General features: G+C 53.4%; 8 protein-coding genes across 8 annotated transcripts; 2 read left to right on the forward strand and 6 right to left on the reverse strand.

The window, feature by feature from the left end:
* Nucleotides 1-190: 190 nt before the first annotated feature.
* COL26b_010976 (uncharacterized protein) lies at nucleotides 191-1,625 on the reverse strand (the record flags this gene model as incomplete). The annotated part of the gene is made up of 2 exons (XM_053183658.1): nucleotides 191-1,349; nucleotides 1,420-1,625. 2 exons carry the CDS (start codon nucleotides 1,623-1,625, stop codon nucleotides 191-193), a joined length of 1,365 nt encoding a protein of 454 aa, XP_053032369.1.
* Nucleotides 1,626-2,208: 583 nt separating this feature from the next.
* COL26b_010977 (uncharacterized protein) lies at nucleotides 2,209-2,605 on the reverse strand (the record flags this gene model as incomplete). The annotated part of the gene is made up of 4 exons (XM_053183659.1): nucleotides 2,209-2,299; nucleotides 2,364-2,432; nucleotides 2,484-2,524; nucleotides 2,591-2,605. The coding sequence occupies 4 exons, from the start codon at nucleotides 2,603-2,605 to the stop codon at nucleotides 2,209-2,211; spliced, it is 216 nt and encodes a 71-aa protein (XP_053032370.1).
* Nucleotides 2,606-3,971: 1,366 nt separating this feature from the next.
* On the forward strand, nucleotides 3,972-7,513 carry COL26b_010978 (uncharacterized protein; the record flags this gene model as incomplete). The annotated part of the gene is made up of 3 exons (XM_053183660.1): nucleotides 3,972-4,035; nucleotides 4,094-4,164; nucleotides 4,223-7,513. The coding sequence occupies 3 exons, from the start codon at nucleotides 3,972-3,974 to the stop codon at nucleotides 7,511-7,513; spliced, it is 3,426 nt and encodes a 1,141-aa protein (XP_053032371.1).
* A 476-nt stretch (nucleotides 7,514-7,989) lies between these two features.
* Nucleotides 7,990-9,330, reverse strand: COL26b_010979 (uncharacterized protein; the record flags this gene model as incomplete). The annotated part of the gene is made up of 2 exons (XM_053183661.1): nucleotides 7,990-9,036; nucleotides 9,100-9,330. The coding sequence occupies 2 exons, from the start codon at nucleotides 9,328-9,330 to the stop codon at nucleotides 7,990-7,992; spliced, it is 1,278 nt and encodes a 425-aa protein (XP_053032372.1).
* A 2,795-nt stretch (nucleotides 9,331-12,125) lies between these two features.
* Nucleotides 12,126-14,283, reverse strand: COL26b_010980 (uncharacterized protein; the record flags this gene model as incomplete). Its single annotated transcript, XM_053183662.1, has 5 exons — nucleotides 12,126-12,544; nucleotides 12,885-13,291; nucleotides 13,357-13,438; nucleotides 13,564-13,676; nucleotides 13,739-14,283. 5 exons carry the CDS (start codon nucleotides 14,281-14,283, stop codon nucleotides 12,126-12,128), a joined length of 1,566 nt encoding a protein of 521 aa, XP_053032373.1.
* Nucleotides 14,284-16,248: 1,965 nt separating this feature from the next.
* Nucleotides 16,249-18,785, forward strand: COL26b_010981 (uncharacterized protein; the record flags this gene model as incomplete). Its single annotated transcript, XM_053183663.1, has 4 exons — nucleotides 16,249-16,649; nucleotides 16,706-16,721; nucleotides 16,870-17,352; nucleotides 17,418-18,785. 4 exons carry the CDS (start codon nucleotides 16,249-16,251, stop codon nucleotides 18,783-18,785), a joined length of 2,268 nt encoding a protein of 755 aa, XP_053032374.1.
* Nucleotides 18,786-18,916: 131 nt separating this feature from the next.
* COL26b_010982 (uncharacterized protein) lies at nucleotides 18,917-20,916 on the reverse strand (the record flags this gene model as incomplete). Its single annotated transcript, XM_053183664.1, has 4 exons — nucleotides 18,917-19,730; nucleotides 19,784-20,233; nucleotides 20,290-20,659; nucleotides 20,718-20,916. 4 exons carry the CDS (start codon nucleotides 20,914-20,916, stop codon nucleotides 18,917-18,919), a joined length of 1,833 nt encoding a protein of 610 aa, XP_053032375.1.
* A 974-nt stretch (nucleotides 20,917-21,890) lies between these two features.
* COL26b_010983 (uncharacterized protein) lies at nucleotides 21,891-22,347 on the reverse strand (the record flags this gene model as incomplete). Its single annotated transcript, XM_053183665.1, has 2 exons — nucleotides 21,891-22,004; nucleotides 22,075-22,347. 2 exons carry the CDS (start codon nucleotides 22,345-22,347, stop codon nucleotides 21,891-21,893), a joined length of 387 nt encoding a protein of 128 aa, XP_053032376.1.
* Nucleotides 22,348-22,536: the final 189 nt, after the last annotated feature.

The raw sequence follows: 22,536 nt of genomic DNA on the forward strand, positions 1-22,536 counted from the left end.
TCAAATGTGGACGGCATCCACTTGGTAATCAATCTCCTAGTAGTTCAATTAATATGTATGAATAACCGAACAGGTGATGCGCTATCTTGATGGCGCTCGTGCTGGTAACGCTTCCTACCCCTCTTGCACATGTGAATCTTAGCTGTTCGACCGAGCGTTGACTGCTTGGCAGTGCATCGGAACGAGGCTTCTATTGAATCTTGCCCACACCATTGAGTCTAAGGTAGACATCAGTACCCCAGCCATGTAGACTCTGCACAGCAATGCCACCGCCAAAATACTCAGCATATGCTCGGCTAAGCGGCAAACCGTATCCGAGACCTGCAATAGTGCTTCCGCCTGCACTCGCATTGGATATCACGTTTAATCCATCGTTATCGGAACCAGGAAACTCATCATCTTCGGAGAACGTGGTGAATGAGTACGACCAGATGTTGGGCAGTACCTCAGGGGCTATACCACCCCCTCGGTCCCTTATCCGAATGGTCACTCCTGGCACGTTGTCATCCAGCGGCCGTATAGCATCGCTCCTAAATTCACCCCTACCCTCTTTGGGCACGTCAATCTTGAGGGGCTGCCCCGACTGCTTGCGAGCGGGCGGCTCGGGAGCGATCGTTACCACGATAGGCTCCTTGTTGTCACGGTGTTCCACGGTGGCTCGGAAGGCATTCTTGAGCAGCTCGGTGACGATGTACTCGAGATGCATTGGCACAAAGGCAAAAGTAGTGTCTGGTTCTCCATCAATGATCAAATGTGGGCGAACGCCGTACCGCAGTTCGCAAATGTCGGCAACGAAGCCAGCGCAGGATTCGACAATGTGAGCAGGACGTAGAGCGGTGTCGATAACGCCAATGTAGCTGGGATGCTCCGGACATGGCGTCGGACTGGCACCCGGGTCGAAATGCGGCTGGCTGCTGTAGTGAAGGGCGATGTGCTGCTCGGCCACGAGGCGTGTGCCTATGCGAGCACGGAGATGTTCATCAAGAAAGCGAGTGACTTCTGCGGGGCTTATGTAGCGGCGGCACTCGAGGAAACCCCGAGCGAGAATCGGTATGGTATCGGTGTGTGTCGCGACGAGCTCTGCCAGGACCTCTGTGAAGCGAATCTCATCGTCGAGCGTCCGAACCGCATTCTCGTCCGCCTTGCCGCCCTTAGTCCACCAAGGAAGTAGTGTCGAGAGTGAGTGGACGTAGTTGTTATAGATTCGACTAATGTTGGGGTTCGACACTACGATATATGGCAGGTTTCGGAGGGCCTGGATGCGGTGGGCAAGGCGAATGGGTAGTAGTGACAGGGTGAAGTTGGCCGAAGAGAAGAGGGACTTTTCGCTCAGCGGAGGACGGCCATGTCTAGGTTGGGTTGACCAAACGTCAGATTGAAAAGCTCATGGGAATATCGGGCTGGGAGGGTCATCAATACTTGACCAAATCGGCGAGGCTCAGTGGATGCTGAGGTTTCTTGGCCAGCTGCACAATCTCGTGTTCGTCGACACGCGACAGATAGGAAGAGTTGGCACCGCCGTGGCCATGGCGTGAGGTGAAGGAACGGCAAGGATAAGAAGAGCAGGCTCGTAGGGGTATCCTCTGGGGCTGTGTGAGCCTCAACGGTCTAGCGATACTCCTCATGGCGGCATTGTAAGAGCTGTAGTTGTCGGGCAAGAGATTTTGCGGTCAAGGAGTGCGAGGGAGAGAGCTTTGGCTTAGGAAGGAATGAGATCATATGCATCAGGACCGGAGGCTTGACTCGGAACGAATTAGACGCAGGGAGCTGATCTTAGCGCAGTCACCGGGTGCTGTCCGTGCTGGGGCTTGAAGGCAGGGGTGGCTAGTGGCATAGACCGATCCCTGTGGCTTCCGTGCCGGGTGATGAGACACGGGCGGGGGCCGACGCCAACCGCGGGGCGCTTCAAGCAAATGGCGGCCGAAGGGTACGGAGCACGAATGGTGCCTAGACACATGACTGTCACTCTTCCAGAGACAATCTTGAGAGGGAATTCGCGGTGGTCCAGACAATTCCAGTGAAAAGCGAGGCTCTGCTGTAGCGCCATGGATCGTTCACGTGTGTCACGCATAGAGCCTAGAAGTTGCAAGTGGGAGCGGAAAGAAAAGAAGAGCATCAAATCATTACGGACGTCATGATTCTAGTTAAGGTATGTACTGAATCGGGTACAAGGCTCATTGAAACCGCAAGCAAAGCCTTGCTCGGTGTCTATTGCGTGCGAACCTCCTGGTCCTTCTCGACGTGCTTGACATGCTCGTGTTTCTCGAGAGTGGAGATTTGGTCTTCGGGAAACTCGACACTGACGAAGTTGATTAGGTCAGTCGTAGTCAGCATAAAGGGACTACATAGTCGCAGTGACTTACGAAAAACCCTTGATCAGGCTGTACTCATGGCCAATCTTTCCACCCTGGTCCTCGGCATGCTTCTTGGCCCTGCGTGTACAGTTGAAACGTGTGCTTCATGAAACGTAGTTGCCGACTTACGCCTGGAATTGCTCCGGAGTAGCATCCTCCTTGCAGGTGACCTAGGAAAGCATCACGTCAACACGATGCGTTCCAGAAACAACGTCAAAAGCAAGCTTGATACGTACAATGTAGGTAGGCATGGTGACGGGCTGTATGGTGTGGAAAGAGTTTTGAGGTTGGTAGTATGTGACGACAATTTTAGGTGTGTGTAGAGATTGAAGCAGATGATGAGGTGAAGTTCGCAGGTGGGAGTGCGCCTGCAAGGCAGTCTTTATAACCAGGCCAACGGGTCTCATACGTGCCCGGTTTTCCCAGGCATGGGAGGCACAGACAGGTCAGGAAGGTCAGTAGGAAGGTAGGGAGAACAGGCCAGTAGCAAGGCTTGAACGGGGTGTGGGAACTTCGCGACTTGCCGGGAACTAAAAGTGACGCGAAGTTTGCTTCTGAGGAGACAGCGTACCGTAGGCGGTGCTTCAGTGTGGCCCATGCAACGTGAGCGTCAGGTAGGTAGGTAGGTGAGGATGTATGTGAGTGGCACGTACGGAGAGCATTCAACCCCCATCCATCACGGACACCTCAATGAGGTGTCCCACACCTGCCAATACGTCATCCCATAACGCACTTAAACCCTCGTCTGCGTGTGCTGTGGCTGCCTCAAGCCAGCCACCGCCCTTAACCCACGCGCGTGGAGCGCATATCACATCTGAATGAACACCGCTACTACGTAACTACGCCCCAGACCATGTCCGCCGCTCGTGTACCAGATTACAGATAAGAAATCTTACCGACCTAATCCGCAGCTTCAGTGTTCGAGCGTCTGTTTTGTTTCTTCAGGCATGATGCGTCTGCTCGCAGACGATTGCGGAGCCCCTTTGGTGTCTTGTGACTCGACACAGAAGCCAATCAAGGCCTATCTGCCAAGTATCATCATCCGCCTCGACGACACTCGTCAGCGGCTATGCCGTCACTGCTGACTATGGCTGGTTTGCAGAAATGTCGCCTTGCGTGAAATAGATACCTATCTCTGGCTGGTTATCATCCCGCGGAAGCTTCTAAACTGTACCCAGATGCTGCTGGGCATGGGCCGTGGCCTGTCTATTCATTCTGATTGGGATGTACAAGAATAACGTACGCCTCCCAGCCGGCTCATCTCAGGTGTCCCCATGTGTTGTTTGTAATACAACGCCTCGATGATCGGCCTCATCGACAGAATCAAGGGAAAAGAGGGAGGGAGGGGTAGTGCAAGAGGGGTAAACCGTAACGCAGCCTGTGCAGTGCCTTAGCTTACCTATCCAGGGACTAGTTACGTAGTGGGGTCCATGCAATGGGCCAGCGATCTTATCGATACACTACCGCGATAAGATAAGACGAGACCCATAACAAATTTTCTGGTAAGCTAAGGAAGGTAAGTGCGCAGCGTCGCGACTAGAGGAAAAAAAAATATTGGATGCGCTCGCCGTGTCGCTACAGGCATCCTCAAAAGTACTGGTTAACACTGCCGCCATCATGGACGACCAAGTGCACAAGCCTCACCGCAAGGCGAAGGACAAGAAGAAAGGTCATACTGGAGGTAAATTACATGGATCTGACCTTGGCTGCATTCAGTTCAATACTCACAAGCGCTCCAGATCGAAACCCCAAGGCTTTCACCTTCTCCAACCCCGGAAAGCTTCTTAAGTCCAACGCGCGATCTGCCGACGTACGCACCCCTGAACCGACGGCACTCTACACAAGCGTTGACTAATGCTTTTGGATAGATCAAAGAAAGGCGATTTCATGTACCCCTCGTCGACCGACTCCCCGACGAGCCGCCACCAAAGCTGGTCACCATCATAGGACCTCCTGGTGTCGGCAAAACGACTCTACTCAAATCTCTGATCCGTCGATATGCGAAGGAGACCATTTCCGACCCCCAGGGTCCCATCACCGTTGTTACATCAAAGAAGCAGCGGCTGACATTCGTCGAGTGTCCCAATCAACTCGAGGCCATGGTCGACTTGGCCAAGATCGCAGACATCGTCCTGCTGATGATCGATGGCAACTACGGCTTCGAGATGGAGACAATGGAAGCCTTGAATATATTTAGCTCCGTCGGCATGCCCGGGAACGTCTTCACGATTCTGACTCACTTGGACTTGTTCAAGAAAGTTCAGACTTTGAAGGATGCGAAGAAGCGGATCAAGAGGAGACTTTGGAGCGAGCTCTACCAAGGCGCACACCTCTTCTATCTCTCAGGAGTTATGAATGGGCGTTATCCTGACCGTGAGATTCACAATCTCTCGCGCTTCCTCTCCGTGATGAAGAATCCGCGACCATTGGTCTGGAGAAACTCCCATCCTTACACCATCGTCGACAGCTACCGAGACATCACCCATCCGACCAAGATCGAGGAGGACCCCAAGTGCGACCGCTCTGTTGTTATTTCAGGCTACCTCAGAGGAACTAACTTTGCCTCCCAAGGCCAAAGAGTGCATATTCCCGGCCTTGGGGACTTTACCGTCGCCAACCTCGAGGTGCTTCCAGACCCCTGCCCGACTCCAGCTATGGAACAAGCCATGGCCAAGATCACAGGCAAGACGACACGCCGACGCCTAGACGAGAAGGAGAAGAAACTATACGCCCCCTTGTCAGATCGCAGCGGTCTCAAGATCGACGGTGACGCAATTTGGATCACAAAGGAAAAGGGGTTCACCTTCGACAAGGATGCCGAAGATGGCGAGAGGGGCGAAGGTGAAGAGCTCATTGTTGGACTTCAGGGCGAGCGGAAGTTGCTAGGTCAGACTGAGGAGGGTGTCCAGCTTTTCAAGGGCGGCGAACAATTGAAGGACGTCGTCGAGGACAATGATACTGGCCGAAAGACCCAACGATTTGCGCATCTCCCGGACCGGGATGGAGAGTCGGATGAGGAGATGGTCGATGACGAGGGTTTCGTCAGTGGTGAAGAGGATGGCGAGTCTGACGTTGAAGAAGAATTCGACGAGGGCAAGCTCGGCAAGATCTTCCTCAAGGATTCTGAAAAGGATGGCGACGATGAGGATGTGGCCTTCGCTGACAGTGACTCTGACCTCGGATCCATATCTGGGCTGGAAGATGAGGACGGGGACATGGATGCTGAAGGCCTTGACTCGGACGAGGAGGCGGCCGCTCTGAAGTGGAAGGAAAACATGGCGGAGCGCGCCAAGAGGCTGCATGGCAAGAGACGTTCCTATCATACACCGGATCTCGCTAGGTTCATGTATGACGACTCTATAACACCACAGGAAGCACTGAAGAGGTGGCGTGGTGAGGACCGAGAAGGGGAAGAAGATATCGAAGCTTCAGACGACGACGATTTCTTCAAAAAGTCCAAACAGGAGACGGACGACAAAGTGGAGGATAGGTCGATACCCTTGTACGACTATCAGGATTTGGCCGCAAAGTGGTCTCTTCAGGCAAATGTGGAGGCATTGAGGCGCCGCTTCACAACATCGGCGTCACGAGGTGGGGATGACGATGACGGGGATGACGATGAATTTGGCGGCATTGATGATGACCAGGACGATGACGAAGGCGACGGTGTCTTCGAGGACCTGGAAACCGGAGAACAGCACGGCCCCGAAGAGCCCGACGAAGAGGAAAACTTCGAGGACGAGCGTGAAAGGAACGCGAAACGCAAAGAGGAACTCAAACTACGGTTTGAGGAAGAAGATAGAGAAGGATTCCTCAACGACAAAGCAAATGCCCGGAGGGAAGGCGGCGAACAGCAATTCGGTGAGGACGAGTGGTACGAGTCGCAAAAGGCCCTTATCCAGAAGCAGCTGGATATCAACAAGGCAGAGTTCGAAAACCTTGACGAGAGGCAGAGAGCTGTTGTCGAGGGCTTTAAGGCCGGCAAGTATGCCAAGATTGTCCTGGAGGGTATTCCGGCCGAGTTCGTTGAGATGTTCAATGCGAGGATGCCTCTAATTCTTGGTGGTCTGAGCCCTACCGAGGATCGCTTTGGATATGTGCAGGTCCGAATCAAAAAGCATAGGTGGCACAAAAAGATTCTCAAGACGAACGATCCATTGATCTTCTCCCTCGGCTGGAGGCGATTCCAGACCATGCCTATTTACAGCATCTCAGACTCGAGAACGAGAAATCGCATGCTGAAATACACACCAGAGCATATGCATTGTTTCGCAACCATTTACGGTCCACTCATCGCGCCCAACTCCGGCTTTGTTTGTTTCAATTCCTTCTCGTCATCCAATCCTGGCTTCCGGATAGCAGCAACGGGGACAGTCCTCAGCGTCGACGAATCAACCGAAATCGTCAAGAAGCTCAAGCTCACGGGTACTGCCGACAAGATCCACAAGAACACGGCCTTCATCAAGGGCATGTTCAACTCGTCGCTCGAGATCGCGAAATTCGAGGGCGCGTCCATCAAGACAGTTTCCGGCGTTCGTGGTCAGATCAAACGTGCACTGTCCAAGCCGGAGGGCCATTTCCGTGCCACCTTCGAAGACAAGATTCTGTACAGCGACATCGTCTTCCTCCGAGCATGGTATCCTATCAAGCCACATCGCTTCTACAGCCCCGTAACAAACCTCATCGGCTGGCAGGCGATGCGGCTTACGGGTGAGGTGCGCCGCGCTGAGGGCATCGAGACACCTTCGCAAAAGAACAGCCAGTATCGCAAGATTGAGCGCGAGACTCGCCACTTCAACCCTCTGCGCGTGCCCCGTGCCCTGGCCGCCGAGCTGCCCTTCAAGTCACAGATTGTGCAGGCTCGCAAGCAGAACAAAGAGACCTACATGCAGAAGCGAGCTGTCGTGCTCAACAAGGAGGAGAAGACGGCGCGCAACCTGCTGCAGCAGCTTACCACGATCCGTAACGACAAGGTCGCTCGCCGCGCCGCCAAAAAGGAGGAGAAGCGTGCCGAGTACCGCAAGAAGGTGGCCGAGTCTGAGGAAAAGAAGGAGGCGAGGGAGAAGAAGGAGAGCAAGGAGTTCTGGCGTAAGAACGGCAGAAAGCGCCAAGCAGCGGACGAGGGGGCCGGCGGCGGAGGTCAGAAGCGTAGGAAGTAGTGAGGGAATGTCTAGGGTAGGTCAAAAGTCATCTACTACTTTTCGTAGAATATGTAATTAAGGGCGCTTGGCAATCAGTCGCATCAGATAGGCTAAGGCTGCGAAATCATTCAATAGGGGTATCTAACTTCTCCTTGAAAACCAAGACTGTGACTCGAGTCATTCCGCATTTCGAGATGTGTGGTAGCTGGATGGCAAAGTTGATGGCCCGATCCATCATGGCAGTCTATTTCTTTCAGATTGCCCTCGCTACCGGCTATCTGTAGTGCAGCAGCCATGTCTGCGTCAGACACTGGTTTGCGATAGCCGCAAGCCGGGATTTTGCATGGGAGCCATGTTGGCCCCTAGCCTTTGAGGAGGTCATGCCATGCTACTTTGGTCGCTGGGCGTCGGTTGAGAACTACCACGGCTCGAAAATGGCACGAGCAAGCGATGAGGGCCGATCGATACAAGCTGGACCGACCCATGAAGCCGGCTCAAGGCAGGGCCATTCTCGTTTTCACCATAGCCAGCTCAGAACTTCTTGCCCAGGCGCCGTTTGGAGTTTGGCGATAGCACACCAGCTTTCCGTCGTCGCCAGTGCTGGCCAAGATCTGGCCATCATCATCGAAGCCGACGCGCCATACAGGCGTACGATGGCTATCCAGCTTGGCGATTTCTTTGAAAATATGCTTCACTTGTCCTGGCTGGCCCGAGAAGTGCCTCTCCACGTGCGAGCCAGACTTAGCTAGACTGGCACTGAGACCTGATTGAGGCTGCTTGTTGTCTGTGGACTGGCTTACGTTGGAGAATGCCTGCGCCTGGTGATTTTCATGTCTCGTGAGTTCCGCCGTTGACCATGTCTTGCCATCGTCTGACGAGTAGGGTGTGTCTATGCGGAATACGCGTACAAACCCGTCCTGACAAGCCGTCGCAATAATGTCGTATCCTCGGATATTCCCAGGCGCCCATGCTATATCGCGTACAAGGCCTCTATGGACACCAACGTCAACAGCAAGATAGAACTCGCGTTGTGATTGAGCGACGCCGTACGAGGTTGTGATCACGTCCCTAGAGCGATACACCTTGACCGAGGACATACCCGCCACAACGAGGCCTAAAGAGTCGTGTGCGACCCCTGCCCGCAATGCACTGTAACACGGCTCTGGATTCGAATCGAACCGAACTTTGAAGCTAACCTCTTCTCCGCGATTCGGCTTGGGACATATGCTAAACTCGTCTATCGAGGTGTATTCGGACATGTTTTCAGGTTGCTCATTCTCGTACACAATCAGGCGACCGTCGGAGGCGAGAAGGGCAAGGTACGTGTGCCTTGTCTCCTCGTTGTGCTTCATGGAAAACGAGCGGTAGGGGTATTTCGAGGAGCGCATTTCGTATGCGGCTTTGCTTGTTGTCGCACGGTTGCTGGCGCTGAAGCGACGGCCTGGAGCAGCAGATGGATCTTCGGCCCATAACTTGAAGCGGCCTTCTATCCCGAGAGATGCGATGAGATTCGGATATACGGTCGGGGGAAGCCATTGGAGCTGGGTGGAGGGAGTGTCAGTCTTGAATGGGCAGTGATTGTGCGCAGCGTCAGAATCGCCTACCTCAAGAATCTCGCTGCCATGCGCCCCCCAAGTATCGCAATGATGCCAGACACCATCCTTGTGACGGTTGAAAACTTTGATCTTCCCGTCGACGGAGCCGGTTGCACAGCGATCGCCATAGGCATTGAAGGCTACAGCTTGAACCAGATCCTGGTGGCCATGCTGGAGATTCAAGTCGAAACCGGTCCTCTCTTCGGTGATTGTGGGAACTTCGTGAGGAAACGATGCCATCGAGTGCGACTTTTAGTGTCAAATAGTTTTGAATGCGCTTCTCGAGTATCGACGTTGCGAACCAGACGCGCGACGATTGCGTGGCGATTGTAGCTTGGATGATGTGGTTCACAGCAAAGGCCCCACGAAGGATGCCAGAAGGGCACGTACCATCGGCCATTGACCACCAGTGCGGTCTTGCGCAGCTACCTAACCTAATGTGGAAGTAAGTAGGTACTCACTCAACAATCGACTTGCTAATGAACGGAAACGTCTGAGGTTTTAGGTCGTAGATCTTGTTACCTTCTTTCCTGTTATCTTCTTCTCTATACACAAATGAGGGCCAGCACATGCTTCGAGTAGAGAGGACACCAACAGCAACAATTTAGGACACATGAGTAAATCATTGTGTCGATACCCGGTTTGCCTAAGCACGTTTTTAGTCTTCTTCAACTTTGATCCGTAGCTCTTGGAGTTTCTCATATAGCGCGGGTATCCCCTTTCCCAACGCCAGCGAATTGGGCACCTCTTGCAAAGGGTGCGCTGGTCCGTAGCTGATATTTTCAGCCGTTCGTAGCAAGTTTCGCACTGAGTTACCATCCCAAAAGTTCTCTCGTTGTGGGTAGTTCTGCAGCAGTCGAAGGGCACGTTTCTGAACGACTGGATCCCCACAGCTGACGATAATAAAATAAAGCGGCGGAATGATTCCGATGTCAAGTGTAAAGGAGCGAGGCAAGGCTGTGGTCTCCCTCTGCCTAGCTGTGAGCCTTTGTTGTAACAGAGAGGCAATGGAAACCAGCTCCGCATAGCGAGCTACGACTTCTGGAGATTGGGACCTCTGGTGAGGTCTTTGGCGTAGGTTGTGGCAGAGAAGACGTGCACACTTGTAATGCAACGTGTCTAGGCATATGGAATCATGCTCTCCTGTGCCGGCCCGCGGAGCTTGCGACGTGGCCAGAAATCTTTCGAAAAGCCCTGCCATATCCTTGCCCTTCTGAGTCAATATGTCGTGCTGGCGTTGGGGAATTGGCTGAGACCAGAACTCATCATCTCCTTGGTGCTCTCGAGTCAACCAAACGAGGGCGAATACATCCCGGGTGTACTGTACGACGACGCGGTGAGCCTGCGTTATGGACTGGAACTCTTCTGTAGGCGTGTCGTCAAGCTCTCGCCCTGCGTACAGCTTGATGGAGATGAAAGGCTTGAAATTTTCGGCGAATAGAGCACAAGAAACCTCCCAGGTGGCAAAGAGACGGAGAATATAGTCCATCCCCAGTATCTCTTCCGTTGCTTTCTCCCATTCGTGGGCTGGACGAATATTTCGAAGCTCGTCGAGCGTACTCATCGGCAAGCTCTCAATGATACGCAGGCCATTTGACAAGTGAGTCAACGCTGGCCGCCAACTATTCCGAAGTGTTTCTATGCAGACGAAAGACACGCAGCAGAGGAGTGTAACGAGAATTCTGTCTCTCATTGGCACATGGGCACAGCTGGACAACTTAGACATTGCTGTGCCGTACTGCTGAATCGTGAAAATTTCGAGGTGCCGGCGCGACGAGCTGCAATCGTTCTGACGGATCTCCGACTGATAAATTTGATACGCGGAGCCAAGAGCTACAACGGCATGCTTCACAGTCTCGTCAGCATGGCTCAACCGAGGGGCTAATCGGCTCCAAAAACTGGTGAGGTTGGTGACATGGTTACAGAGACCGGCCTCGGCAACGCGACGAAAGCGGTGGAAATAGACACGCTCCGTGTGAGTGCCGTCTATGTCGGCGACTAAGGGCCGTAATATGCGCAGAGCCTTGATTTCAGAGCATGGCTGCATACAAGATGCCTGGGCAACTAGAGCGGGAGCACGCGTATCGTCGTCCGCCTCTGCCGGTCGAGACGGCATAACTTGGTCGTAACCATCGCATTTCCTTCCGGTCGATATGCAACGTATGCAGGCAGGTCTCTCTTCTCCGCACTTGATGCGTCTTATTCTGTATAAACAAAAAATTGTAGCCATGCGTCAGCAGTTCGCAGCCCAGGCACCATTCTCGTTGGTAAGAGTGTCGTACTTGCTGCGCTCAGTTAATCTTGACAGCCGCGGGAACAGGGGCATGCAGTAGTATGTAATGAATAGGGGCTCACCATGTCAAGCACCCTGTTCGAACTTTGGGTTTGCTTGCCCTTTTGCGTTTCAGAGAAACAGCAGTCTGGTTTGGCATACTCGTGGTGCTTCCACTGATCCTCGAGATGGGAACCATCGGCTCGAACGGAGGGGGATTTCAATTGATGGGACGTTCATTGATCGGGGAACAGGCGCGCAAAAATACGTGGAGCCAGTTGCCTCGTCCGCAGCGCATGCATGCATGCACATTGACTGTAATGTGGGACGACAAAGATCTGATGAGAAGCTGAACACGGGAACGGATGCCTAAGCGGAGCGTCACTTCAGCCGTACCTTACTCAACGAACCCGACTCAGGCAGGATCATGAACCTGAGAGAAAAAGGTGATCGGAATCGGAAATGGGCCGGTTTTGAAGGCAAGTTTTTTTTTTAGTTTGGTAGTTTGAGAGGCCTGACGTGCGTTGTCGCTGTGTGTGGCCTCTGTCAGTGAGCCCCGAAATGCATGGCAGCCCGTTCAGGGCCCAACATCGTGCGTTGGCGCTACACTAGAGATGGCCCTGATCGCCTGAGCCCACCGAATACAATCATCATTCAAGGTAGGTATTTCAAGGTAGGTGAAATAAGGTACCGTATATGGTATGTATGTGCCTCTCTGTCACTAAGTCGCCCTTGCCGCGTCCCCTCGCCTGATGATCCATCACTACGCCTCAGTTTCCGGCTCGATTCTACTGGCACGGTTCCTCCCCTTCTTGATGTTTCTCCATTCCATGCATAGAGCGCAAACAAGCGTTGCCAATGACAGGCCCATGCCTGCCAAGAAGATCCTAGTGCATGCGTAGTTGTATGCCTTGACGACCACATCCAAGAACTGGGACGGAACGACCTTGTGTAAGTCGGTTGCCCCAATCTTGACAATGACTTGTGCAGGCAGTCCAGGAATGCCAGAAAGCTGCGACACAAGCATGTTGCTGAGAATCGACTGTCCTACCGAGACGAATATAGCTGCTCCCAATTGCTGCGCAAAGAAGCTTATGGAAACACCTGTTGACACGTCTTCTTTGGGGAACACCGCCTGCACAGCAAGACCGACGGTTTGCATGCCAAACCCCAGGCCGAAACCTGTGAGAAACTGGTATCCGATCCAGTGTGCCGAGCTAGTTCCCGGCTGAAAGGTACTCATCAATCCTAGACCTGTTGCCATGATGCATGGACAGAGGATCATCGATGGCACGTAATAGCCAATCTTTTGCGTCGCTCCCCCTGAGATGATGGATGACGCCACGATGCTGAGCACTAGTGGTAGTGTATAAATACCAGAGTCCACGGGATCCGCACCCTGTACAGCTTGGACTGGAATATTGATTAACACATCGTCTCCTCGCAGCAACACACCGGCCCTTTCCCCCCCTTTTTTTTTGTAAGAAGGGGGGAGGGGGAGGGGGAGAGAGAGAGAACTTACACCAAAGAGGAAGATAGTAAACCGCCAACATCATCGACCCAGCCAAGAAAAACATGAAGAATGCGCCGGCTAGCATGGTCCTCTGGGTGATGATCCTGACTGGAACCGTTGCCGTCTTGGGCATGAATACCTGGACGGCGGCGAAAGCGCTGAAGGCAGCCCCAAAGACTATGAAAAGAGCAATGATACGGCCATCGCTCCATGCATACGTCGCTCCGCCCCACTCCAGGGCAAGGAGAAGGGCCACGATGGAGGGTAGGAAGAAGAACGTCCCCAAGGGATCAAGGCGCAAGATATGCTGGGTGAGTGTTGCAGGTTCTCGTGGTTGCTGCTTGGGAGCCTTGAGCATGAAGAACAGGTATACCAAAGCCGCGCCTCCAATAGGAAGATTCATGTAAAAGCACCATCTGTTTTCCGGATTCCCGCGTCAGTCCAAGCCATTCAAGCTAGAGACATGTTGAGTGCAACATACCGCCAAGTGACTGTGCCCGTGAAGCCACCGCCGATCAGTGGCCCGATCACGGAAGCAAGGCCAAAGACCATACCAAAGATGCCTACGGTTGGTGTTAAAACTTGGACACGTCTGCTCAAGACAGTAATGTTTGGTTACCTTGAAACATTGGCCTTTTGTGTAGCGGCACCATTGGAATCATGACCATCATGGCTCCAGTGAATATACCAGCGGAGCCGACACCTGCAATGGCTCTTCCTGCAATCAAAGTGGCCGAGTTGGGAGCGACGCCGCAAAGAAGTGAGCCAATCTCAAAAACAAAGATACTGCTGAGGAAAACCCTGTACGCGCAAAAAAATCAGCCACGAACGCTTCTGTAGCCCCTAGTCGTATCACTACGTACCATCGAAGATTGTAGAACTTATATACTCGGCCAAACACTAGTTGGGAAGCGGCAGTGGTGAGCATGTAAGCCGACCCATACCAGCCGATATCCCCCAAGCTCCCAAACTCGTCAGTGATGCGTGGGATTGCGGTGGCTATGATGGTTCGATCGAGTGCCACCAAGAATAAGGCGATGAAGTTGGAAAAGATGGTGAGCCAGAACTTGATGCTCTTTGGCTTGAAATTCTCTTCTGCCTCGTCAATCTCAACCGGTAGCCCCTCCGGAGCGGGGTTCTCTGCATCTTGCTTCTCGTCCAGATTAGGCTCTTTCGAGACGTCGAGCTGGCTGGCATTGGCTGAAGGGCTGGCTGATATTATCGGCGTGTGAACCGTGACCTTCTCCTGTAATGTTGATGGCCTGTCCTCCGATTTCTTCTCCACGTGATCATCGCTTTCCCTTGGGGCCAAGGTGGGTGTTGAGGTATTTGTTGCTCGGAAAGCTTCGCCGTTGAAAGAAGCGCCGTCGCCCTCGGCAGACTTGGTCGCTGGGTGAGTGTCGACCATGATGATTCGGGATGCTCTCTAATTAGGCCCACTCGCGATGATGATGCCCCCGAGGAGGTAGAGATGGAGGGGCCGCACAAGACGGTGGGAGGGGAAAAAAAGGCTTTGGCTCTGGTGGCAGGAATTGATTAGAATAATGAGTGAGCGGACAACAAGTTCGGCTGGATTTGCTTGTTTGATTTTTTTTTTCCCCTTTCTTTTTCTTTCGCCTCTGCCGCTTTTTCTTCTCGCTGCTTGGCGCTCGGGCAGTTCACAGGCATGAACCACAGACGGGTGAGAATCGGTCGACTCAGGCCATTTTAATTATACATATGGGTGGCTACGGACACTTGGTTACTTAGCATGGTATCAACGCGGCCGTCGGCGACCAGTGAAGGTGCCTCGGACACGACGCGATACTATGTACACCATCATCGTATGGTGGCTGCCGCGAGTGTCTCACGCGACTGCGATGCAATGGCGGTGGGATGGGTGCCAGAAGAGCTTAGTCGAGGCCGGTGGGGATGTCCAGGCGAGTGTCGTCGCTCGTTAGTTCCGGACATGTTCGCAGGGAGAAGCGAAGGATACTCAGCATCAATGGGACCTTAGAAGGCCATGTCTCGGGCACCGGAGGTCGTACTGGTGTCCGGCGGGGTCCCGACTGCGCCGTTTGCGGCATGGACTCGGGTGCTCGGGTAATGCAATGCATAGACAAGGTGCCTGGGTATCTGTAGCACTACCTACCTTAGGTACCTTAGGTAAGGTGCCTTAGGTGGTGTGGTAAGGCATGAGGTGCACCTTATTGCCCGATGTCCCTGCTTAGGTACCTAAAGCTGCTTAGGGCTGTTTGTGGAAAGCTGGGCTCTCTGTTGTTGCATTGACCTCTAATCTGTCAACTTGGATCAATGTCACCTGTCGTTCGGTCCCGGACGGGTAATTAATTAGGTATTCTCCTCAGGTGCTCTCTCTCCCTGCCGGTCTTCCCCCTCAGACATCGCGACGTTCCATCCCATCCCATCCCATCCACCAGTTCCCAGTTCCAAGGTCCCAGTCTCGCCGTGTGGTCGTCGCCGGACCTAAGCTACGGTCCTACCCTATAACGTAGGCAAGAGCCTCAACAGCACCACACCCACCGGACTGGAAACGCCCACGGCCCTGTCGTTCGTCCTGTCTCTTCCGGTTTGGTCCACGAATAGTCCCATTGCCTGGCCCTAGCATACCATCTTTGCGGATACCAGAGCTTGTGCTGGTGCTGGTGCTGATGCGGATGCTGATACTCCCACCGCCTACGGATCCATTACCCTCAACGCCTGGTTCCACAACCGACCCCAACCGCTTACCTACCTAGGTACCTTATCCGTATCTAACTGGACCTACCAATCCATACCTTTACCCCCGTCTGCCTTACTTCGCCTGTCCCCCTAAATTCTCCATCTCGGCACGCATATCCACGCTTGTCTCCACCAAACCTACTCTAAGCTGAGCTTCTGCCTGCTGCCTGCTCATTATTCGTACACACATACACATCTACTAGGCTTACCGCAGCCATCTTCTGCCCATTCCGACAATCCAACAGACCGTCCATTCCAACAGTGTCTCGGGTAGTCAGAAGCAAATCTTCACCGAACCTCGTGGTCTCCGGCAGAGAGCCCCTCGAGACAGAATACGACGCCGCTCCGCTCCACTCCACTCCACTCCATACCGACAGGTCTGGCCAGCTGCCCCTTGGCGCATCTGATGATTGTTCATTGGTCTCTTCGTTAAACTCGTCCCGCACCCCGTCAACGTTTCGCCTGCAACCTCACCTTTCGGATCCGAACCGGGATTCAGCCAGCCGACATCAAGACCTGTATGGTAATCAGCCAGTCAGTCAGCGTCTCGCCATCGGCATACCAGAAGTTGCCCGCATCCACATAATAAACCATGTCGGGAGAAGCACAATTACTACCACCGCCGAGGGCTCCTCCTCCCCCCGAACCCGACCCCATGGCTGCCATGAAGCTTACCAGAGGCACATCATGTGTTCTTTGCCAGCAGCGAAAGGTTCGTTGCGACAAGAACAAGCCTTGTGCCAACTGTGTCAAGGCTCGCGTCGAATGTCGAGTCATCCCCCCACAACCACCGAGGCGACGAAAGAAGCGTCTTCAAGAGAGAGACCTTGTCGACAGACTGAAAAAGTATGAGCTGCTCTTGGCTGAAAATGGCGTCAAGTTCGACCCCATCGCAGCCGACCTGAAGCCTTCAGACCGAGACTCTATCCACATCGACGAGGGCCCTAGTATCGATGAGGTTGCTGAGCTGGAAAACGACTTCGAGGGTCTCAAGACGTCTCCCGAGGGAAGCACATCACCCTCCGTCGCCGGCAGCAGGAGGTCACAGTCCGACAAGTGAGTAAAGCGGCACTATACCACTACAACAACAACTACTACTACTACTACTACAGCAAGAACTCCCCCTTCGTACATGCGCTAATATGTAACTCGATATACTAGACCCTTTAACAAATGGTTTCCCTTTCACAAAGAGGTTTGCTGCCCTCCTCCGCTTCATTTATCTACGCGCCCCATTTTTGCCTTTTGCCACCCTCTGTCCTAACTGATGGCCCAGTTCAGAGCCAGCGAGGAACTGCTGAGGGATTCCTCAGAAGATGAGGTCGATGGTTCCACGATACACCACGCCTTCGATAAGATGTATGACAACCAGGATGGCTTCCCATTCATTGTCGGCAACCGGAATGCTTCCGTGACACACCTGCATCCATCTCCCATTCAAATCTTTCAACTCTGGCAAATTTATATCAACAACGTCAATCCTCTCCTGAAAATAACACATGTTCCCACTGTTCAAGGTCTCATCATAGAGGCCAGTACTAACCTCGAGAAGATTTCAAAGAACGTGGAATGTCTCATGTTTGCAATTTATCTTTTAGCAGTCACCTCACTTGAGGATACCGAGGTCGCCAAGATGTTTAACGAACCCAAACCTTCCGTCTTATCTAGGTTCCATACGGCTCTCCAACAGGCACTTGTCAACGCTGGCTTTATGCGGACAAGTGACACCATGGTCCTCCAGGCCTATATGCTCTTCTTGGTAGATACGAACCGCTTTCTGTAAACGCGTTTCTACACAGCAGGCTTGCTAATTAACGCGAATAGATCGCCGTTCGCATGTTCGTCGATCCAAGACAGATCTTTTGCCTGGTCGGCATAGCTGTAAGGATCGGCCAGCGGATGGGTCTGCATCGGGATGCTGCAGCCTTTGGGCTCTCACCCTATGAGGTCGAGCAACGGCGGCGTCTCTGGTGGACTATTGTCGGCTACGATCGTCGAATAGGAGAGATGACGGGCTCAACCGTAACAGCTTTGTCTACTGCCGGTGACTGCAAGCTGCCTCTCAATATCAACGATACTGACCTACATATCAACGGTAAAGATGCTCCGACTCCACACCAGGGTGCGACCGAGATGCTCTTCGTCCTCATCCGGACAGAGTTGGCCATGGCTATTAGCAGCGATACTGTACGCGATGGGCAGCGCCATGGGGACAAGGAGAAAGAATCCGGTCCAGCGGCTATCGCACCGCGACCGGTCCCGACGGTCCGCATGGCTGGGCAGGATCAAACCTACACACTAGACGGCTTCTTCGCGCATATCGAGGGCACCTACCTCAAATGGTGTGACCCCAAAATACCCTTACATTTCTTTACTCTGACGATGACGCGGCAATCACTTTGTAAGATGAGGGTCATCTCATTCCTTGTACGGATGGGCAACGGCGAAGCGACCACGCTCCAAGATCATGAGCGCGATACACTCTTTCTTGAAGCTATCCAGATGATCGAGTACGATAACATTGTCCAGGCCGCGGAAAGTCTGCAGGGATATAAGTGGTATACGTACCTCCACTTCCCCTTTCCCGCCTACATGTTCTTGGTGACGGAGTTACGGCAACGGCTGACCGGGCCGATGGTTGAAAGAGCATGGGATGCCATTGCTGAGAACCACGAACGGCGAGGGCTGATGAATACACTGCATAGCCCGATGCACATCGCTTTCGGCAATCTATTTATTAAGGCATGGGACGCTCACGAAGCCGGCCAGCAACAGATCGGAAGACCTGAGCAGGAGCCCATGTGGATCACGAGGTTGCGCCAGCGGGCAGAGAAGGCGGGCAAGAAGCAGCGCGGCGGCCGGCCCGGGCCAGATGGAGGAGCCGGATTCCCACAACAGGCTGCCAGAAATGCACCGGTCAACAATACTACGTCCCAGGTCGGCCCCATGCAAATGCCGACAAACATGATCATGACGCCGCCATCGGTGACTGCGGGGACCCCGGCGATGGGTCCCCCGGCTTCGGAAGGTGATGTTGTGGATATGGATTGGAGCTACTTGATGCAAGGGTACGACATGGATACGTATGCGGCATTCGGAGGGGGTTTCGGCGGCTTTCCTCTGGGCGGTAATGGCATGGTCGGCCCGGGGATGATGGGGAACCCGGATGGTGGTAATATGTTTGGGAGCTGAGGAACTTTCAATCCCTCCTACATGTGAAGGGTAAGGCAAAGGCCTGGGCAATTGTCCATGTATTAAATGAGAGTTCTTTTTTCACATTATGTGCTTACTATTACCCATCAGCACGACACTTGGTGCCCAGCTTAGCAGGTGCCACTTGATCCCGTAGGCCCTTCCCAAGCATCATTTACCGCCAGGCTTTTCGTCGAGCCACAGGCAGGTACAGCCAGTGTACGGTTTGTTGTCTCGTAAATGTAGCCTTGGTCGCAGTTTTGCTTCCTCGCGTAGACATAGCTCACGTTCTGGCCCCCGGGAATTTCTACGTCGACGGTCCAAAGCGGACGTTCAGAGCTGTAATTTGATGCGCTCATTTGCTGGCCATTTCCAACGTTCCAGGAACCAAGTTCGGCAATATTGCCGACAAGGTAGACATTTTCGCCGTAATACGTCGTCGCATTGACCAAGAAACTGACGGATACAGGGCAGGAGCCCGTCACGTTAGGGGCTCCGGCAGCGATTGCCGGGGCGTAAATGCCGGTCGTCGAAGATGTGGTGCATGTAGCCGGTAGCTCCGTGGAGGCAGTCCAGCTGGCCGGGTACGAGCCGGCGCGGCGCTCACTCATCGTGACGAAGGCCGCGTACGACCATGTGAGGTCAGCCGCAGAGATAGGGTTGCCTGGCGGGGCTTTGTTGAACTGCTCAGACATTGAGCCGTTCTTGGGGATATACTGTTGGGCTACGGCAACGAAGGAATCCGCGTAGGCGGTGACGGCGCTGAGAATGCTGCTGTAGTCATTGGATAGGTTGGCGGCCTTCTGGTAAGTGCCCTCCTTGACTTTGGGGTACAAGTCGGCGAAGAAAGGTTGCGACGTCGAGTCCACCTTGATTTGGCCCTGCGACTTCCATTGAGCCACTGCGTCGTACAGGAACTCGGCTGCTCCGATGGTGATGAGATACCTAATCGCGGATCAGCAACATGCTGTTGGCGTGGAATTTCGGATTTAACTCACCAAGGATTGCCGTCAAAATACACATCCTCGGTGTAGCGGCCCAGAGCTACACCCTTGTTCTTGGCGATTCCCTCGTTGATGGGGTAGAGCGTGGCGTTGCGGAAAGCGTCGATCAAGACCTTGAAGTTGGCCAGAGATTTGCTGTGGCAGGGTTGAATGGAAGGATCGTCGCAGCTAGCTGCGATATCAAACACAGCAATGGACCCGAGCATGACGTTGGCATCCTTGCCGGACCGTTGTGTTTGGGTGTTGATGTTGGCCGTGAAGTATTCCCCGTTCCAGAAAGTTTGGAGGAAACACAAGACGTCGGGTGCCAGCTCACAGCCTGCGCACTTGACGCCAAGAGATTGTGCCAGCGTGTTGCCTTCCACGAGGGACCGATACTGGCTCTGAGTGGTGAAAAAGCTAGAGCCGGAGACTTCTTCCCAGAGGTCGAATCCGGTAGAGTTCCTAGGCTCCCTATTAGGCCATCGACACGACATGCGTCTTCCGGGAGATTGACTTACCAGTATTGGCCAACGTAGGACAAATCGTTGGCGATAATGGGCCAGATGACGTCTTTGACCTTGGATTCCTGGCCATTCTGAATAAGCCAATGCGAATAGGTAATGAGTGTGATAGCTCGCAACGCCGGCCCGTCTCTTTGAGGGCGACCCCAGGCACCGTTGAAGCGTGAGCCGTCGACCAAGTACTTGGCCTCGCCTAAGCCGCGGCCAGAGGCCAGCAGAGACCCCGAAGGATTTGTGACGGTTTGCAGGATAGCCTGAGAGTGGTAGTAGTCCTCGATGTAGACTTGGAGATCCTTGTTGCCAAGAATGAATTCGTCGACGACCATCTTCATGGTCAATGCGGCATCTCGGGTCCAGGTATAAAAGTCTGCGGCGCGTACTGGGTTAGCGAACGAAGATAATGGAGCTTGGGGTCGGTAACAAACAATCAGGGTCCGACTTGGACGGGCTGGCGACGACAATGCCGGCACCAGCCCCTTGAATCATTGAACCATGGGGTCCAATGTTGTTCAGGGCGCTTATGAGAGCAATATCTCTTTGACGAGTGACAAAGTCATCGAGATCTGCCGCGAGGACAGTGGCGACGAGGCCGAATAGGGAGAGCAACCCAGATCGCAGAGACATGGCGTCACAAATGGGAAGCAAGTGCCCAGCGTATGGCGAAATCCGTGCTTGATCCTATGAATGGCTTTCGGAGGTAGGGTTCGGCAACATCGACGCCATTGGTGACGGCTGCCTGATATGTATATATATAGTTGTTGTACACAATACAAACGAAAATCCTCGTGCTGAGACATCCCAAGCAACTCGTATTGTGCAGGAAAACATTAGTTTGCAACAAAGCTTATTACCGGCATCATCGTTCTGGACTGCCCTGCACGTTCATCCCAAGTCGTCTTGTTTACAGGGATGGCGCCTCTGCCTGCCTGGCAATGGAAGTGGAAAAGGAGTCGCCGCGGTGCGTGGGTACTGTCATTTCATTCGAAAGTGCACCCAGTGGGAAGGTTTACAAGGGGGTCGGGGCGACACCGGACTATCTGGTCTAAACCCAGCGGGCCGAGTAAGGTGCTTCTGCTAAGGACGGCAACTTACTTCAAAGTTGTGGGGTTTAGGGGCTCGGTTAAGCCGGTTGAGTGCGGAGAGGAGGAAAGGATCGCCTAATTAGCACCTCACCTTTACCACGTCCATCAGAAATCTATATAATTAGTATTTGCAACCTTCTGAACCGTCCACACGAACACAACAGAAAACGCACATCCATGACTCGCCGAGAGAACTTCGGTCTCGGATCTCTGAAGCATGCGACCGACCTATCCTCATCCGCCCACAGGGTCGACCGGTATGCAAAGCACTCTACGGTTCGCTTTCAACACAGGTTGAATGCCTTCAAACAGTATTTGGTAGCCTACAGTCCAAAGAAGGGGGAGAGGGGGGGACGCTTGGCTCTTGCCAACTTGCTTCGGTTGTATGTGCTTCCATCTACAATTTTACCAACGCATGCATGTGTGCTGCATCATTCGCACCTATTCTCAAAGGATTCGCCATCCACATCCCACACCTGATCTTTCCAATGACCTTTTGGCTACCTCTCGTCTCGGCTACTCCACTCTGCTCACTCTAACCCACAGGCCAGACTGGATAAATATTCCAGCTGAGAACGAGTTCCATGATTTGGTAGGGTCCGTCAGGGCAAAGTCGAATCGCCGCAAGAGCTGGCAGTGACAGTTAGTCAACCAAAGATGCCTCTTGCGCAGGACGCTGGCTAGCCCAGAGAAGACTTACTTCAACGAACACTTTGTTCATCTCCAATAGGGCCACCGTCTTCCCCAGACACTGCCACTTGCCGTACTTGAAGACCAGTTCCCATTGCGCCGTCATGGATTTGAGTTGATCATCTTCGGCCTCTAACCAGCGTTCCGGCCGGAACACGTCGGCGTCTGGGCCGTATACCATTTTGGAGCGGAGCACTCCGAAGGCAGTCCAACCAATATCAGCTCCTTCGGGTATACTCATGCCATGCATGAAATCACCTCCCTTGGGCACTGTTGCCGACATGAGGCCGGTGACCGGAGGAAACACACGCAAGCCTTCCTTGATCACAGCTTGCAAGTAGCGAAGGTCACCCGCTTCCCGGTTAGTAATGGGGGATGATATCATACCCCTTCGCGCCGCATCCCGTATCTCGTTGGCAAGGCGGGAATAACAGGATGGGGCTGTCATCAGATACAGGATTGTGGTCCGGAT

This window comes from Colletotrichum chrysophilum (genome assembly GCF_026319265.1).
Source record: "Colletotrichum chrysophilum strain AFK26 chromosome Unknown scaffold_126, whole genome shotgun sequence".
In the NCBI taxonomy this organism is placed as follows: Eukaryota; Fungi; Ascomycota; class Sordariomycetes; order Glomerellales; family Glomerellaceae; genus Colletotrichum; species Colletotrichum chrysophilum.